General features: G+C 38.9%; 1 protein-coding gene and 1 non-coding gene across 2 annotated transcripts in view; one reads left to right on the forward strand and one right to left on the reverse strand.

Moving 5' to 3' along the window:
• The window catches only part of IQCM (IQ motif containing M), a 307184-nt gene that overhangs the window by 244967 nt on the left and 44957 nt on the right, over window positions 1-17260 (reverse strand). The window contains exon 4 of the mRNA XM_043900747.1: window positions 59-149. Within this exon, the coding sequence (XP_043756682.1) occupies window positions 59-149 (91 nt within the window). The remainder of the gene's footprint in view (window positions 1-58; window positions 150-17260) is intronic.
• LOC122695754 lies at window positions 9804-9910 on the forward strand. Its single transcript, XR_006341509.1, has one exon. It is a non-coding gene; the product is annotated as a U6 spliceosomal RNA (small nuclear RNA).

Raw genomic sequence — 17260 nt, forward strand, 5'->3', positions numbered from 1 at the left:
AGCAAAGGAGAAGAAGAGTGTATGTGGTCCATAGGTTAGCCAATTACACCTTCCTTACCTGGTTTTCCCATGGTGCAATTGCTTTTCTTTCTCCATTTCTTTACTCACTGATTCAATATTAGTCACTATTTTATCCAGTTTAACTTGTTCTTGAATTTGAAAGAAAAAAAAAGTTTTAATTGTATACTATTAGTTTTCAAGGTCTAAGTGCATGTTTTGAATTAAATTGCAAATCACAGATTTTTTAATAACAGGTACAATATTTTTCAAAAAAATTACCAATAAAAAGATAGCCTAAAAACACATTTGAGTGTCTTTTTTCACCCCATGCTCCTCAGATGTTTTGCAATTACTAAAATTTAGGACTGCAAGTATAGAGTAAATGAACTGCATATATCAGAAAGGAGATCGCTCCCTTTGTAGAGAAATATCAGCAAGAATACAGCACAAACTGAGAATACAGTCTCCTTTATACATATCAGCATTATTGTCATCCTTATCTTCATAAGGCTTAGCTTTTATAGGAGAGCCTGCTATTTCAAAATAATTTAGCAATCATTAGTTAATGTAATAGGAACACTGAGAGCTCCAGAAATCTCCTCCATTTGCTAGAAAGACTTCAGTCCACAAAAGGCAAAGGTTCTGCATTAAAAAAAAAAAAAATCAAGTTCTTAGAGTCTAAAGAGAAACTTAAGATAAATATTTTAAAATACGTATTACTTTTATTTGTTCAGATAATGGGACTAACATAGTCCTAACATATGGGACTAACATAGTTTGAAACAGTGCAACAAAATACTGTCTTATCTATTAAGGACCTTCTAGTTAACTAGCTCAGGTATATTAAAAAGATATTAAAGATACAGAGAACATATGAGATTAAACCATTTCAGAAATATTTACAAATTAGTTGGTATGTCAATGCTAATGAATAAAAGAGCACACTAGACAGCATTATATAGTTTAGATTTTAAATGTATAACAAAGACCATAAAAATTTGGAGAAATGGAAAACAGAATGCTAATATTTACTCTTCATAATATATTAGGGATGTTGGCTAGCACTCCTGTGGATTATCTCACACTTAAACCTGAAAATTGGATTTTTGGTGAATTTTTGTGATTATTCTCTTTTATACATCAGCAAAGCAGTTTACCCAAGACCTAAGTTTTAAAAGTGCTAAACCAGGGATCAAACCCATTGTCCTTGACTGTAAGTTCACCCTTCTTCACTCTGACCTACCACCATAGCAGATTTCATGAGGGTGCTTAATTATTGCTTATTAACAGCAATTATTATCCTAATTATTAGTAATTATTTGTGTTATTATAACAATTAATAATTAGGTGCCTAGTAATGGGAAAAGGATAATTTCTGCCATGCTTACATTGGAGGGTGATACACAGCTCAAAAGACACACTTCATATAAAGATACATGGTAAGTTGAGAAATATATTAAGGTGAAAAATAAAGAATTTATAAGTTTGAGTCTTAAAAACAGAACATTCAAAAATATTTGCCATACACAAAGTGTGCTAATTGCTGTATATGGATTATCATTTTTTATTCTTGCAACCACCCCATTATCTCCATTTTTACAAATAAGGAAACTGAAGCAGAGAAATAGAGATGAAATTTTCTAAGGTTATACAGCTAGCAGTAGGCAGAGACAATATTCAAACCCAAGCAGGCAATTTCTAGAGCCTGCATTCTTAATAACCATGGTATCCAATGTGTATTCTTTTATTGTACTTGTTTAAGGAATATCTACTGAGTGAAACAGACTGGTTCCAAATAGGAAAAGGAGTACGTCAAGGCTGTATATTGTCACCCTGCTTATTTAACTTATATGCAGAGTACATCATGAGAAACGCTGGGCTGGAGGAAGCACAAGCTGGAATCAAGATTGCTGGGAGAAATATCAATAACTTCATATATGCAGATGACACCACCCTTATGGCAGAAAGTGAAGAACTACTAAAGAGCCTCTTGATGAAAGTAAAAGAGGAGAGTGAAAAAGTTGGCTTGAAACTCAACACAGAAAACTAAGATCATGGCATCCAGTTCCATCACTTTAGAGTACCTGGATGGGGAAACAGTGGAAACAGTGGCTGAATATTTTTCTGGGCTCCAAAATCACTGCAGATGGTGATTGCAGCCATGAAATTAAAAGATGCTTACTCCTTGGAAGGAAAGTTATGACCAACCTAGACAGCATATTAAAAAGCAGAGACATTACTTTGCCAACAAAGGTCCATCTAGTCAAGGCTATGGTTTTTCCAGTGGTCATGTATGGATGTGAGAGTTGGACTACAAAGAAAGCTGAGCACCAAAGAATTGATGCTTTTGGACTGTGGTTTTGGAGAAGACTCTTGAGAGTCCCTTGGACTGCAAGGAGATCCAACTGGTCCATCCTAAAGGAGGTCAGTCCTGGGTGTTCATTGGAAGGACTGATGTTGAAGCTGAAACTCCAATACTTTGACCACCTGATGCAAAGAGCTGACTGATTTGAAAAGACCCTGATGCTGGGAAAGATTGAGGGCAGGAGGAGAAGGGGACGACAGAGGATGAGATGGTTGGATGGCATCACCGACTCAATGGACATGGGTTTGGGTGGACTCCAGTAGTTGATGATGGACAGGGAGGCCTGGCATGCTGCGTTTCATGGAGTCGCAAAGAGTCGGACACGACTGAGCGACTAACTGAACTGAGTTAAAACTGCCATACTAACTCATACAGAGGGGAGATGTAGGATGTAGTGTTAATAAAACACTGCCATTCTCAGTGGACAACATGACTAACATGAAACTCACTGCAGAAAAGTGAAGGAGAAAAAGGATGCGAGGAAAGGTCATGAGATACGCAACCCACAGATCTAGAGAGTGAATTGTACAATGACGCTAAGGGAACTAAGCCTGTGCTACTACAATAATTAATAAAGCAAATGATATGCGTATTTTGTGGGAAAATATTTAAAACTTTGGGAATTATCCATTTAATCACTAAAATGAAAGCCTCTATAGTTCCATTAAACTAAATCATGTTACTTCTACATCCAAAATAGAAAATAAGTACAGTTATACTGCCTTAAAAAAAAGTATAGAATTGTCTCGCTGTTCACACTGTGAGCTACGCCAGTTGTCTCACTATATCTCACCGTTCATTGAACCCAGGGTAGGCAAGGCCAGAGCGGGGACGCTGGAAGAAAACTCACGGTGCCTTAGGAACGGCAGACATGTGTATTCTCTCCTCACTGGCGTGGTAGCTGCAGCAACAGACATGCTGTATTCTCTCAGAGCTGACCCAGAGAACACAGTCATAACGCACCTTCAAGGGCTTTTCAGGTGGAGCGTGTATCTGTTTACAGAACAAAAGAGGCCTGTGCCCAATTGGGTACATCATGATGCACATGCGCAGTGCTATAAGCGATCTCAGCTGTTACATAACCATGAATTTACAACACGTGGGGCGAGAGTGCGAGGTCACGGGGGCAAGAGAGCCTGACGACCACCATCTTGAATAATTTGCTAAAGGAGATTTCTAAAAAGACAACTAAAGCATATGAAAATCCTACATTAGGTAAACCTTTAGATGAGGAACAAGACTTCTTAAGGCAAATTATGACATCTCTGCTGTGCAGAATTGCTTCAGAAGTGTCCAGCTTTTTGTGGCCCTATGGACTACAGCCTGCCAGGCTCCTTTGTCCATGGAATTCTCCAGGCAAGAATATTGGAGTGGGTTGCCATGCCCTCCTCCAGGGAATCTTTCCAACCCAGGGATCGAACCCACCTCTTCTGCGGCACCTGCATTGCAGGCACATTCTTTACTGCTGAGCCATTGGGGAAGACCATAACATCTTTGTGCTCATAACTATTCCCTCTATCTAAAATCTAGTCTCTAAACCAATTATATCAACTCTAGCATTTCAGTTCTGAAAGATAAATTTTAAATAACTTCTGTAAAACCATTAGTAAAAGACAGGGAGACTAGGAAAAGAAAATGCTGGTAAAGTGATGAATATTTGGGGTTTCTGTAATGAAAGCAAGTGAAATATAAGGCATTATAACTTAACAGCCAAAGGCCTCTAGTCCTCAACACTATTTACCTTGCTTTCCTCAGAGTTCATCTGAAATCAAGCATCCATTCAATTCACTTGTGACCACTTCCCTCACCTCCTTCAATGGCTCATTCTGCTCTGACCACATCCAGCTGCTGTGTATGCCCTACAGCTCTTTCTTTGACTGTCTTCTAGCCCTTTACCTGAAGGGTATGGTCACCCCCAAGCTCTATTTATCATGGAAACATGGATGCCTCACAAAATCTCAGTATCCTGCTCAGACCACTCTCAAGTGCCATGCCAGATTTCAATAACTAACCATGTCTATATGCATGTCCCAAAGACATTCCAATTGACATGTTCCTCTCATGATTAACGACACCACCATCCATCCAAAAACCCAGAAGTCACCTCTACTGTATACTCTCCCTCAGCTTCCTAGGACAATCAATCATCAAATCCCTCTTACTTTTTCCACTCATGTTGCTTCAACATAGACTTTGACCAGCTCTTCTCTGGGACACTAATAGCTTCCTCACTTGGATTCCTACTCCCAGCCATAATACCCTCCAATCCAGCCTCCATACTTGCCATAAATAAGCTTTGATTTCCAAATAATTGGATTTTAAATTATGATAGTTATTATTTTAAAATTTAATTTCACTGTAATCAGGGGACATGATTTACATAATTCTAAATCTTTGAAGTGTATTGACTCTTTGACCAATGTGTAGTCAGCGTCAACAATGTTCCATCTTGGCTGAAAATGAATATCCTCTCACTGCTGTTCTGTACTCATCTGATAAATACAGCTTCTTCACTTAGTTGTTTAAATCAAATACTCTGTAGCCTCACTAATATATGTGTATGCACACAGTTATGTAAATATGTGTGTATACATTATTTTTTGCTGGACAATTTGAAAGTAAGTTATAAACAGCATGACATTTCACCCCTAAACACATCATATAGCTCCTAAAAACAAGCACATAAACTCAAACCCAATATGCTTCCCATATTGCATATGCCATAGTATTTTCTCTGCTTGCATGCATGCTAAGTCGCCTCAGTCATGAACAACTCTGCGACCCTATGCACTGTAACCTGCCAGGTTCTTCTGCCCATGGGATTCTCCAGGCAAGAATACTGGAGTGGGTTGCCACATCCTCGCCTCCAGGGGATCTTCCCGACCCAGGGATCAAACCCACATCTCTTACATCTCTTGCATTGGCAGGTGGACTCTACCGCTAGGGCCACCTGGGAGGCCCTTAGTATTTTCTCTGAGCTTACTCATATAAAGTCCAATAAAAAATTAAAAATATTAAAGCTCAAGGCCACTAGAGACATGCAGAAACTGGTGGGGTCTCCCCCAATTACCTCTTTATTCTTCTATTTGTGTTTTTTTTTTCTATTCTAGATTCTCGGATGCTCTATAAAAATGTGATGAATAAAGGAATACCATTTTGCTGTGTGTGTATGTGTGCTCAGATGCTCAGTCGTGTCTGACCCTGTAATCTGCCCACGAGGCTCCCCTGTCCATGGGATTTTGCTAGTCATTCACATTTCAAGACTCAACTCAGGGGACACTATCTGGTCTATCTTAATGCTGAAACAATTTGCAATATTTCTTGTGTACTTGGCCAACCTCCCTCTTATTAGTCTGCAAAATCTGTGACCATGCCCCTAGTCAAAGTGAGATAAGTTATACAGATCAATAAATAAAATGTTCAACACCTCTTATTCAGTTACATAGAATTTTGAATATTACAAGTTTATGTTTGCCAGGGACATTAGTATGATACATACTATACACATTCCTCCTTTAACTGATTCACATTTCTCCCCTGACAGTTATGAAGTTTCCCCCTTCCACAAAACAAAAACCAAAAAATTAAACAAACAAACTGCTGATAACTGCTAAGTCACTTCAGTTGTGTCCGACTCTGTGCGACCCCATCCCTGGGATTCTCCAGGCAAGAACACTGGAGTGGGCTGCCATTTCCTTCTCCAATGCATAAAAGTGAAAAGTAAAAGTGAAGTCGCTCAGTCATGTCCAACTCTTCGCGACCCCATGGACTGCAGCCCACCAGGCTCCTCCGTCCATGGGATTTTCCCGGCAAGAGTACTGGAGTGGGGTGCCATTGCCTTCTCCTAAACAAACAAAGCAGGCACTCTAATTCAGGTTGCTAAAAGCAGCCAATCTTAAATAATTAAACTGGACCAATGTAAGTTACTAGGAACTAGCTTTCCAGAATTTAGAGTTTTAATAATCCAGAAATTGGTTACCATAAAAGAGGTGTGTTCCCTACCACAGGCATCTCCTATAGAGATTGGACAGGAACTTTCCATAGAACATTATATAGGGGATTTTATATAATCCCATGAAAAAAGTTGGGCTGGAAGAGTGCTAAGTTCTCTTCTATATAGACTTAATGATACTATGAAAATGCTTCACAAGGGTAAACCTAGATCCTTTTCATTCAAAAAATGAGATTTTAGACTTATATTGAGTGATTATAAAATACTTTCTCACTTTTCAAGACCTACAATTTAAATTCTACTCAATTTGATATGAAGTAATTATAATAAAATTTAAAACTTAGTTATAAATTTATAGACAGACTCATTAGTCAAGAATGACAGATTGCAATTTACTGACATTTCACATTCTAGTGTGTGGGCTGGGTGGATGTCATATGATTTTCTACTGTTGGAATTTCCAGCACATGTGTGTTATATAGAATGCCAATTCCTCACTAAATAGTGAACTCTTTCATGGTCTCTTGAGGACAGGGATTGTATTTTAATCCATCATCCACTTATTCAGTCATTCAACAAATATTTACCAAATGCCTATAATGTGACAAGCAGTCTGCTTGGCATCCGGGATGCAAACCATAACCTGGTGATTATGAGGGTTATATTCTAGGAAATTAAATTGACTAAATGATAGTTACACAAATAACTGAGTAACCCCAAGTTCAATGCTATAAAAATTTATTTCCATTATCTCATAAATTTAAGACAAGGAATAAAATTCATCCTTTAGCTTTTGGAATTGGGAGGTTATGGATAGAAAACCGAATGAAAATATGGAAATAGAAGCAAGATTTCACTGTTCTGAAGGAATAAAGTTATTGTAGGTAACAAAAGAAGATTCTCTTTTAAAGATGTGTGGTTCAAAGAGAAAAAGAGAGACAAAACATTCACTATAGGGACATAAGTATCAGAAAGAATGTTTGGGTGTCATTATATTTTAAGACACTTAATATATGAAAGGAGAAGGTGGAGATATAGAAGAAAGCAAATAATATGTAATAGATGAGGTAGGTTTCTGGCAGAGAAGAGAAGGAATGGGATAGAATTTAGCCAAGATTAGGAGAAATTAGGCATTTTCTTCTCAAAGAAGAAGGTAGATAAGGTTTTAGGTGGCTATTAATACATTTCCAGTATTGGACTATAAAGAGGGCTGAACACAGAAGAATTGCTGCTTTTGAACTGTGGTGTTAGAGAAGACCCTTGAGAGTCCCTTGGACTGCAGGAAATCCAACCAGTCCATCCTAAGGGAAATCGGTCCTGGGTGTTCATTGGAAGGACTGATGTTGAAGCTGAAACTCCAGTATTTAGGCCTGATGCAAAGAGCTGACTGATTTGAAAAGACCCTGATGTTGGGAAAGAGTGAAGGCAGAGAAGAAGGAGACGACAGAGGATAAGATGGTTAGATGGCATCACCGACTCAATGGGCATGAGTTTGGGTAAACTCCGGGAGTTGGTGATGGACAGGGAGGCCTGGTGTGCTGTGGTTCATGGGGTTGCAAAGAGTCAGACATGACTGAGCAACTGAACTGAACTGAACTGAACTGAGTGAGTTCACCATTCAAGACCTTTATTTTCTCTACAAAGTAGGAACTGAGGTCTTTTACTGACAGAAGGGGAGAGAAGTTTAAGAAGGGTCTCCAGGATAGTGGCAGATATTTGAATAAATAGCAAGTAGGGTGGGTAAAAGAACTGACCAAGGTAACATAAAAGGTTCTACTATGATTACCACTTAATGCAGTCACCATTACAGCTAACACTCCAAAACAAAACTTCTCACTTCTGTTCAGTTCCTCTCTGCTTTATAGAAAAATGTTTAAACTGATTGTCTATACATCCTATGGGTACTTCATCCCATTTACTCCTCAGTCCACTGGCAATCCAGCTTGCACTGTTACCACTCTGATCAAGGATACAACTTCCACGCAAGCACACACACTGGCCACATCAGCAGCACATGGTGACAATGGTGGCTTTTGTGGAGGAATTCTGTGACAACAGGTTTTCCTGGTCTTCATCCTACGCATATCTGGCTGCTGATTTTCAGCCTCCTTTGCTGACTCTCCTCCTATCAGACCTCTACAAACTGCAGTGCCACAGACCTCAATCATAAGCCCTTTTGTGTGGGTTAACTTTTTTTTTTTAATGTGGACCATTTTTTAAGTTTTTATTGAATTTGTTTCAATATTTCTTCCATTTTATATTTTTTGGGTTTTGTGCCATGAGGTATGTGTGATCTTAGCTCCCCAACCAGGGATTGAACCCACATCCTCTACATTGGAAGGTAAAGTCCTAACCACTGGACCACCAGGGTAGTCCCTGGGTTAACTTCACTTGTCCATTAGGAGATTTCACCCAGTTCCTCAGGTAAATATGTCCAGTGACTCTAAATCTTTATCCTCCAGACCATACCTGTCCTCAAAATTTCAGACTCATATATACAATTGTCTTGCATATGAAGGTGCATGCTAATAAGTATTTCAAATATAATATACTTAATAGAGATCTTGATTTTCTCTTCCAAACACTGTTCTTTCTTGTCTTTCCTGTGTCAGTAAATGATATCACACAGCCACCCACTCAAACCAGAAACTCATTACCCATGACTAAAATATACATCAAAGTTGCCAATTCCCCTCCAATTTCACTAACACCTCAACAATAATGCTGCATACCAAACCAAACCAAAACTCAGTGGATTACAAGTTTAGAAGATTCTCGTTCATGATTCTTTGACTTGGCCAGAGTATCTCTGCTTCTACCCCCTCTACACGGGTCACTCTGGAGCCGGGGACAGCTACCTGGGGCGTGGTCTTCTCATGGCAGACCAAGGAGTAAAACAGACAAGTTAAGCCACAAAATCTTTAAAACTATTGCCTCTGTTATATCTTCTTACCCTCAACTGGCCAAAGCAAGCATGTGGCCAGTCTAAAAGTCAGTGGGGCAGGGAAGACTATTCCAACCCATGGTGGGGGACGAAGAGTGGATGTGTCTTGAACAATAACTCAATCTAAGCCAACATCATCATCTGCTTGAACTGAAAAATAGCTTTCTAATCAGTCTCCTATTTTAGCTCCAGCTTCTGTTTAGTCTACACATACAGTCAACATATCTTTTTAGAGTCTGATAATAACATCTGCCTTAAAAACATTCAGTGATTTTTATATCACTCTAAAAAATAATCGGTTCCTTGACATTACCTATAGGGCCATACATCATCTGATTCTTACACATCTCTTTCACGTGGTTTCATGTCACTGCCTTATTTTTTCTGCCACTACACTGCAGCCACATTGGTTTCCTTTTAGGACCTTGAATAAGTCGATTCCTGCCCCTTCTCAGGGCCTTCTCACTGCCTGGGTTTCCCTTCATATTGCTGCCAGTCATGTGCAGCAGCTGAGTTCGATCAGCTTTCAAAAGTCAATTCTTGTGCTCGCTTCAGCAGCACATATACTAAAATTGGAACGATACAGAGAAGATTAGCATGGCCCCTGTGCAAGGATGACACGCAAATTCGTGAAGCGTTCCATATTTTTCCTTATCTTCGACAAAGGAGGCAAGGATATACAATGGAAAAAAAGACAACCTCTTTAACAAGTGGTGCTGGGAAAACTGGTTAACCACTTGTGAAAGAATGAAACTAGAACACCTCTAACACCATACACAAAAATAAACTCAAAATGGATTAAAGATCTAAATGTAAGACCAGAAACTATAAAACTCCTAGAGGAGAACATAGGCAAAACACTCTCCGACATAAATCACAGCAGGATCCTCTATGACCCACCTCCCAGAATGTTGGAAATAAAAACAAAAATAACCAAATGGGACCTAATTAAACTTAAAAGCTTTTGCACAACAAAGGAAACTATAAGCAAGGTGAAAAGACAGCCCTCAGAATGGGAGAAAATAATAGCAAATGAAGCAACAGACAAAGGATTAATCTCAAGAATATACAAGCAACTCCTGCAGCTCAATTCCAGAAAAATAAATGACCCAATCAAAAAATGGGCCAAAGAACAGACATTTCTCCAAAGAAGACATACAGATGGCTAACAAACACATGAAAAGATGCTCAACATCACTCATTATCAGAGAAATGCAAATCAAAACCACAATGAGGTACCATTACATGCCAGTCAGCATGGCTGCTATCCAAAAGTCTACAAGCAATAAATGCTGGAGAGGGTGTGGAGAAAAGGGAACTCTCTTGCACTGTTGGTGGGAATGTAAACTAGTACAGCCACTATGGAGAACAGTGTGGAGATTCCTTAAAAAAACTGGAAATAGAACTGCCATATGACCCAGCAATCCCACTCCTGGGCATACACACCAAGGAAACTAGATCTGAAAGAGACACATGCACCCCAATGTTCATTGCAGCACTGTTTATAATTGCCAGGACACGGAAGCAACCTAGATGCCCATCAGCAGACGAATGGATAAGGAAGCTATGGTACATATACACCATGGAATATTACTCAGCCATTAAAAAGAATTCATTTGAATCAGTTCTAATGAGATGGATGAAACTGGAGCCCAGTATACAGAGTGAAGTAAGCCAGAAAGATAAAGACCAATACAGTATACTAATGCATATATATGGAATTTAAAAAGATGGTAACAATAACCCTATATGAAAAACAGAAAAAGAGACACAGATGTACAGAACAGACTTTTAGACTCTGTGGGAGAAGGCAAGGGTGGGATATTCAGAGAGAACAGCATTGAAACAAGTATACTATCAAGGGTGAAACAGATCACCAGCCCAGGTTGGATACATGAGACAACTGCTCAGGGCTGGTGCACTGGGAAGACCCAGAGGGATCGGATGGGGAGGGAGGAGGGTGGGGGGATCGAGAAGGGGAACACGTGTAAATCCATGGCTGATTCATGTCCATGTATGGCAAAAACCACTACAATATTGTAAAGTAATTAGCCTCCAACTAATAAAAATAAATGAAATTTTGAAAAAAGTCAATTCTTAAATTTCTTAGTTTTGCGATCTAGATTTTAAACCCTTGGTAGGCTGAAATCACCCACAGCAGAAATATTTACACCATGAAAGTTAGGATGTGTTATGGCAGGCATTTTTTCCCAGAGAACCAGTGTTACAGTACACCACTTTCCTTCAGATCTCAGACCAAATGTCAGCTCCTCAGAGAACCCTTCATGACAGTTACATCTCAAGTATTGTTGTTGCTGCTGTTCAGTCGCTAAGTCATGCCCAACTCTTTGTAACTTCATGGACTGTAGCATGCCAGTCTCCTCTGTCCTCCGTTATCTCCTGGAGTTTGCTCATATTCATGTCCATTGAGTCAGCAATGCTATCTAACCATCTCATCCACAGCTATCCTCTTCTCCTTTTGCCTTCAATTTTTCCCAGCATCAAGGTCTTTTCCAATGAGTTGGATCTTCCCATCAGGTGACCAAAGTATTGGACTTCAGCTTCAGCATCATATACCCAATGAATATTCAGGGTTGATTTCCTTTAGGAAATCTAAAGTCCCCAGTCTATTATATCATTCTGTTATCTTCATTGTCATCTTCACATTTTGTGATTATCTTGTCTATTTCTTTGCTTTTTGCCTAGTTTCTCCCAGAAGAATATAAGGTCTATTTTCACAATTATATCATCAGTGTCAAAAAGAGTAATTGGCATATAACAGATGCCTAGTAAATACTGAATAAATTAATGAATTTTTGTTCTGATATGTTATGAGCTATTTAAAAACAGAACATTTTTATTCCGTTCATAACTCACACATAGCATTATAAATCAGCAGTCCAATACATATCAATTGAACAAATGAAGTAATTAATGTGTTTACTAGGTACACATGTATAAATTTCAGATTTAATGTCAGAAAGTGGAATAAGGACATTTGTGCTAAGCAAGTGTTCTGAATACTTCAGATTTCACTTATATTTTTCTATGCCACCCTCATGTAGCTATTATTGTCCAGTATAATACCATCAGTTAATAAATTGCTATTAACTACCCCCTATCAGCCATGTGGTCTTATAACAGAGGTTATAAGAAGACAGGAAAATGTCACTTGCATTTTCCAACAGTTTATATCCTATTAATCTCACAGTTATATTAATTAATCTCACAAATTAATTAATTAATCTCACATTCATTCATTGTTTAATATGTACCTCAGTGCCTAGCCAAGCATACATAAGGTACTCAATAAACGCTGAATGAACAAACAGAAGTCAGCCAGGAATAAAGAACAGAGTTGAGTTAAATGCACAAAAATATGGAATTCCCTACAATGTCAGCAGAAGAGTACTGGACATTAATCTGTGTGTTGTCAGCAAAATTTACCTCCACTACAAGACCTCCATGTATACAATAGTGTGAAATGTATTTTAAAATATTTTTTAATTTTTTAAAAAATAATGAATAGTTAAATGTTTTCAGGAATATAAAAATGCAATAGTAATGAAAGGAAGACAAAAATTATACAATTATAATAACCTTTAAGACATTTTACTCAAGTATAATCAATTCAATATCTACTGGTACGAATTATTAAATTAACTGATATATTTATTTATTTTATATTTCACCCTCTAGGTGGCTATATTGTATTATTTATGAGAGATAACACAGAGACGTGGTTAAGAAAGCTGATAAACTCAAGGGGATATAAATTTGAATTTTATAATCAGTATGACCCTCAGCAAGTTACATTATGTCACTGAGTTCAGCTTCTTCATTTGTAAAAATGTGTATGATGATCTCTTTAAGAAAATCAGAGATAGTAAAGGAGCATTTCATGCAAAGATCGGCACAATAAAGGAAAAAAAATGGCAAGGACCTAACAGAAGTAGAAGAGATTAAGGAAAGGTGGCAAGAATATACAGAAAAACTGTACAAAACAGTTCTTAATGACCCAAAAAGCCATGATGGTATTGAAAGGTTGAAAAAGCTAATGACATTATCAAAAGACATCTGCGCAAATTAACTCAAGAAACGCAGGACAACTGGATTAAAGTCCTACCCATAGCTTTAATGAGGGCTCGAACTGCCCCAAAAAAGGAGGGACTGTCCCCCTTTGAATGTATTTATGGAAGGCCTTTCTTACGCACAGACATTGTTATAGATCCTGAGGCCTTAGAGTTAACTAATTATGTAACTCAACTCTCAGCTTTTCAACAGGCATTAACAGAACTCCGGGAGACGACTCCTGACCCAGCCTCTGAATCCAGCAAGCCTCTATTTGAGCCAGGAACCGAGGTCCTCATAAAAACATTGGGATCTGGGGGCTCATCCCTCGAGCCCCTCTGGGAAGGCCCTTACCAGGTTATTCTTTCTTCTCCCACAGCTGTCAAAGTCCCAGGAATTGATTCGTGGGTACATCACACTCGAGTCAAGAGGTGGCACCCTGACCAGAACTAAGTGATGTCATTTTATGTTTTTACTTTCTATGCTCTGACTTTGTATGTTTCAGATGGGCCTGATAATCTATGTGAGCCTACTTCTGCTGACTCCAGAAATCTTGAGTCTGCCCTTTGATCCTCAAGACAATGTCTTCCTGTCCTGGGCTCACTCCTATGCTGCATTCCACAATCGGTCTAACTGCTGGGTCTGCAGAGCACTCCCCTCTTTATCAGTGAAAGGCTTCCCGTGGTGGACATCTCCACTTCAAGGAAAAGACTTTCTCCAAGTCTGCGAATACCTTCGACAACAATCACATGTGATGCCTCTTCTTCGTCTGATGACATCTAACAACCCTAGAATGGACTGGTGCAATACTTTGTACCTTAACTATGGACATAACGTGACTTTTAATTCTGATTGTTTTGTTTTTGCTGTTTGCTCCCTGCATCTGTAACTGTGTAAGTAGATTTGTTTCTAGTCGCATGAAAGCTTTTAAGTTAAAATGGTTGCTCAAACTCCTGCTATCACTGCAGCTTCTTCCGACTACTATTTGGGGCCCCTGGATCAGACATCCTCACTATGAGGATTAGGAGAATATGTTGCCTCACCAAATTAGGGACAACGCCCCTTGTCAGCTCGGAAGCAGTTATGGAATGAAAACGACGCCCCTTTTCCCTAGGCAACATAATTCTCCTAAAAGAAAAGGGGGGAATGAGAGGGTAACAGGCAGGAAGGCCAGGGGTCTCCAAATGGAGGAAAGAGGCTGTAAGTGCCAGACGTTTTTATCTCTCTTAAGCGGCAGGAAGAAACAAACCAGCGATCTGTTTTTCCTTCTCTATACAAATTTAAAAGGAGGTTTCTCTTAACATTCTGTGTTGCCATGACACCTGGTCTCACCTAAAGCTAACTACTCTCAAACTTTGAGTTAACCAATACATTCCTTTTTCGTATGGAAATGTTGTCTTAAGCTATGTTAATGAACCCCAGACTATCTTCAAGTTGGTTCAGCCAAACGGCCTAACTTACTTACTCAGGTATTGTTCCCCTAATCTTTGTAAACAGAACTATTTGTTGGTATTCTGCCCTTCTACAAGATTCAAGTCAATCGTTTTATGGCCTGGGATGAATTATCTGGTGCCATTCTAAATTTTATGACATTCCTTTCATTTCATTAACAGACTGTGAGTGACTATATAACATACAGCAAAAGACTAGGAGGGGGTACTCTTTTGCCCCCTTCTGATGCCTATGTCAGAAGCTTTCTCTATACTTTAATAAAACTTTATTACACAAAAGCTCTGAGCAATCCAGCCTCGTCTCTGGCCCCGGATTGAATTTGTCTCCTCCGGAGGCCAAGAATCCCGCGTCTTATCGTTCAGCAACAACCTTTCAGTATGGTCACTCACTTAGAGCCAGACATCCTGGAGAGTGAAGTCAAGTGGGCCTTAGGAAGCATTACTATGAACAAAACTAGTGTAGGTGATGGAATGTCAGCTGAGCTATTTCAAATCCTAGAAGATGATGCTGTTAAAGTGCTGCACTCAATATGCCAGCAAATTTGTAAAACTCAGTTGTGGCCACAGGACTGGAAAAGGCCAATTTTCATTCCAATCCCAAAGAAAGGCAATGCCAAATAATGTTTAAACTACCACACAATTGCACTCATTTAACATGCCAGCAAGATTATGTTCAAAATCCTTCAAACTAGACTTCAGCAGTATGTGAACTGAGAACTTCCAAAGGTACAAGCTGGATTTAGAAAAGCAGAGAAACCAGAGATCAAATCCCCAACATCCGCTGGATCATAAAAAAAGCAAGGGAATTCCAGAAAAATATCTGTTTTCTGTTTCACTGACTATGCTAAAGCCTTTGACTATGTGGATCACAATAAACTGTGGAATATTCTTAATGAGATGGGAATACCAGCCCACATTATCTGCCTCCTGAGAAACCTGTAGGTAGGACAAGAAGCAACAGTTAGAACTGGATATGGAAAAACAGACTGGCTCAAAACTGAGAAAGGAGTATGTCAAGGCTGTATATTGTCGCCCTGCTTTTTTAACTTATATGTAGAGTACATTATGAGAAATGCTTGGCTGGATGAATCACAAACTGGAATCAAGATTGCTGGGAGAAATATCAACAACCTCAGATATGCAGATGATACCATTTTAATGGCAGAAAGCAAAGGGGAACTAAAGAGCATCATGAAGATGAAAGATAAGAGTGAAAAAACTTAAAACTCAACATTTAAAAAACAGATCATGGCATCTGGTCCTATCACATCATGACAAATAAATGAGGAAAATGTGGAAACAGTGTCAGATTTTATTTTCTTGGGCTCCAAAATCACTGCAGATGGTGACTGCAGCCATGAAATTAAAAGACATTTGCTCCTTGGAAGAATAGTCGATACAAGTCTAGACAATGTATTTAAAAGCAGAGACATCACTTTGCCAATAAAGGTCTGTGTGGTCAAAGCTGATTTTTCCAGTAGTCATGTATGGATGTGAGAATTAGAGCATAAATAAGGACTAGTGCCAAAGAACTGATTGATATTTTCGAACTGGGGCGCTGGAGAAGACTCCTGAGAATCCCTTGGACAGCAAGGATATCAAGCCGGTCAATCCTAAAAGAAATCAACCCTGAATATTCATTGGAAGGGCTTGTGGTAAAGCTTAAGCTCCAATACTTTGCCCAACTGATGCGAAGAGATGACTCATTGGAAAAAAAACCCTGATGATGGGAAAGACTGAAGGCAAGAGGAGAAGCGGGAAACAGAGGATGAGATGGTTGGATGGCATCACTGACTCAATGGACAAGAGTTTGAGCAAACTCAGAGAGATAGTGAAGGACAGGGAAGCCTGGTGTGCTACAGTTCATGGGGTCACAAAAAGTCAGACACGACTTAGCGACTGGACAACCACAAAAATATGTATAATGATGATAGATTGCTGTGAAGATTGGGTGAATGATACATGTAATGTACTTAGCACAGCTGGTACATAGTGCTCAGTAAAATTAGTTAAGGTAATGTTTACAATGGTGAGAATTGTAAGAACATGGCATTGATTACAGTCTATATAGGAGATGGAGCAGACACGTAACATGTTATAAGTACCATAAGATAAAGCACTACCAAATATTATACCAAGAATATAAACTTGCAGTAATAGCACAACATATGGAAAATAAAATGCAAAGTCACATTATACTGAACAATTACTCCTATGCCTAAGACATCTCCATCAAGCATTCATTTCTCTCTCTCCGGTAAAAAATGCAACAGTACTCATCAAGTCTTTGGCAAGTAGCATACACTATTCCCCTGCACAAAAAATAATACCAGTTATACCTTAGTGAAACAGCTTAATCTCTACTAAGTAAATATCATGGCCAAAGGCTTAACAAAACTGCCCAGAAGAAATGAGTTTATACTGATCGTCTTGGTCCACCCTATCCAACAAACAAACCAAAAAACTAAAAAACAAAC

Source organism: Cervus elaphus, chromosome 5, assembly GCF_910594005.1.
Source record: "Cervus elaphus chromosome 5, mCerEla1.1, whole genome shotgun sequence".
In the NCBI taxonomy this organism is placed as follows: Eukaryota; Metazoa; Chordata; class Mammalia; order Artiodactyla; family Cervidae; genus Cervus; species Cervus elaphus.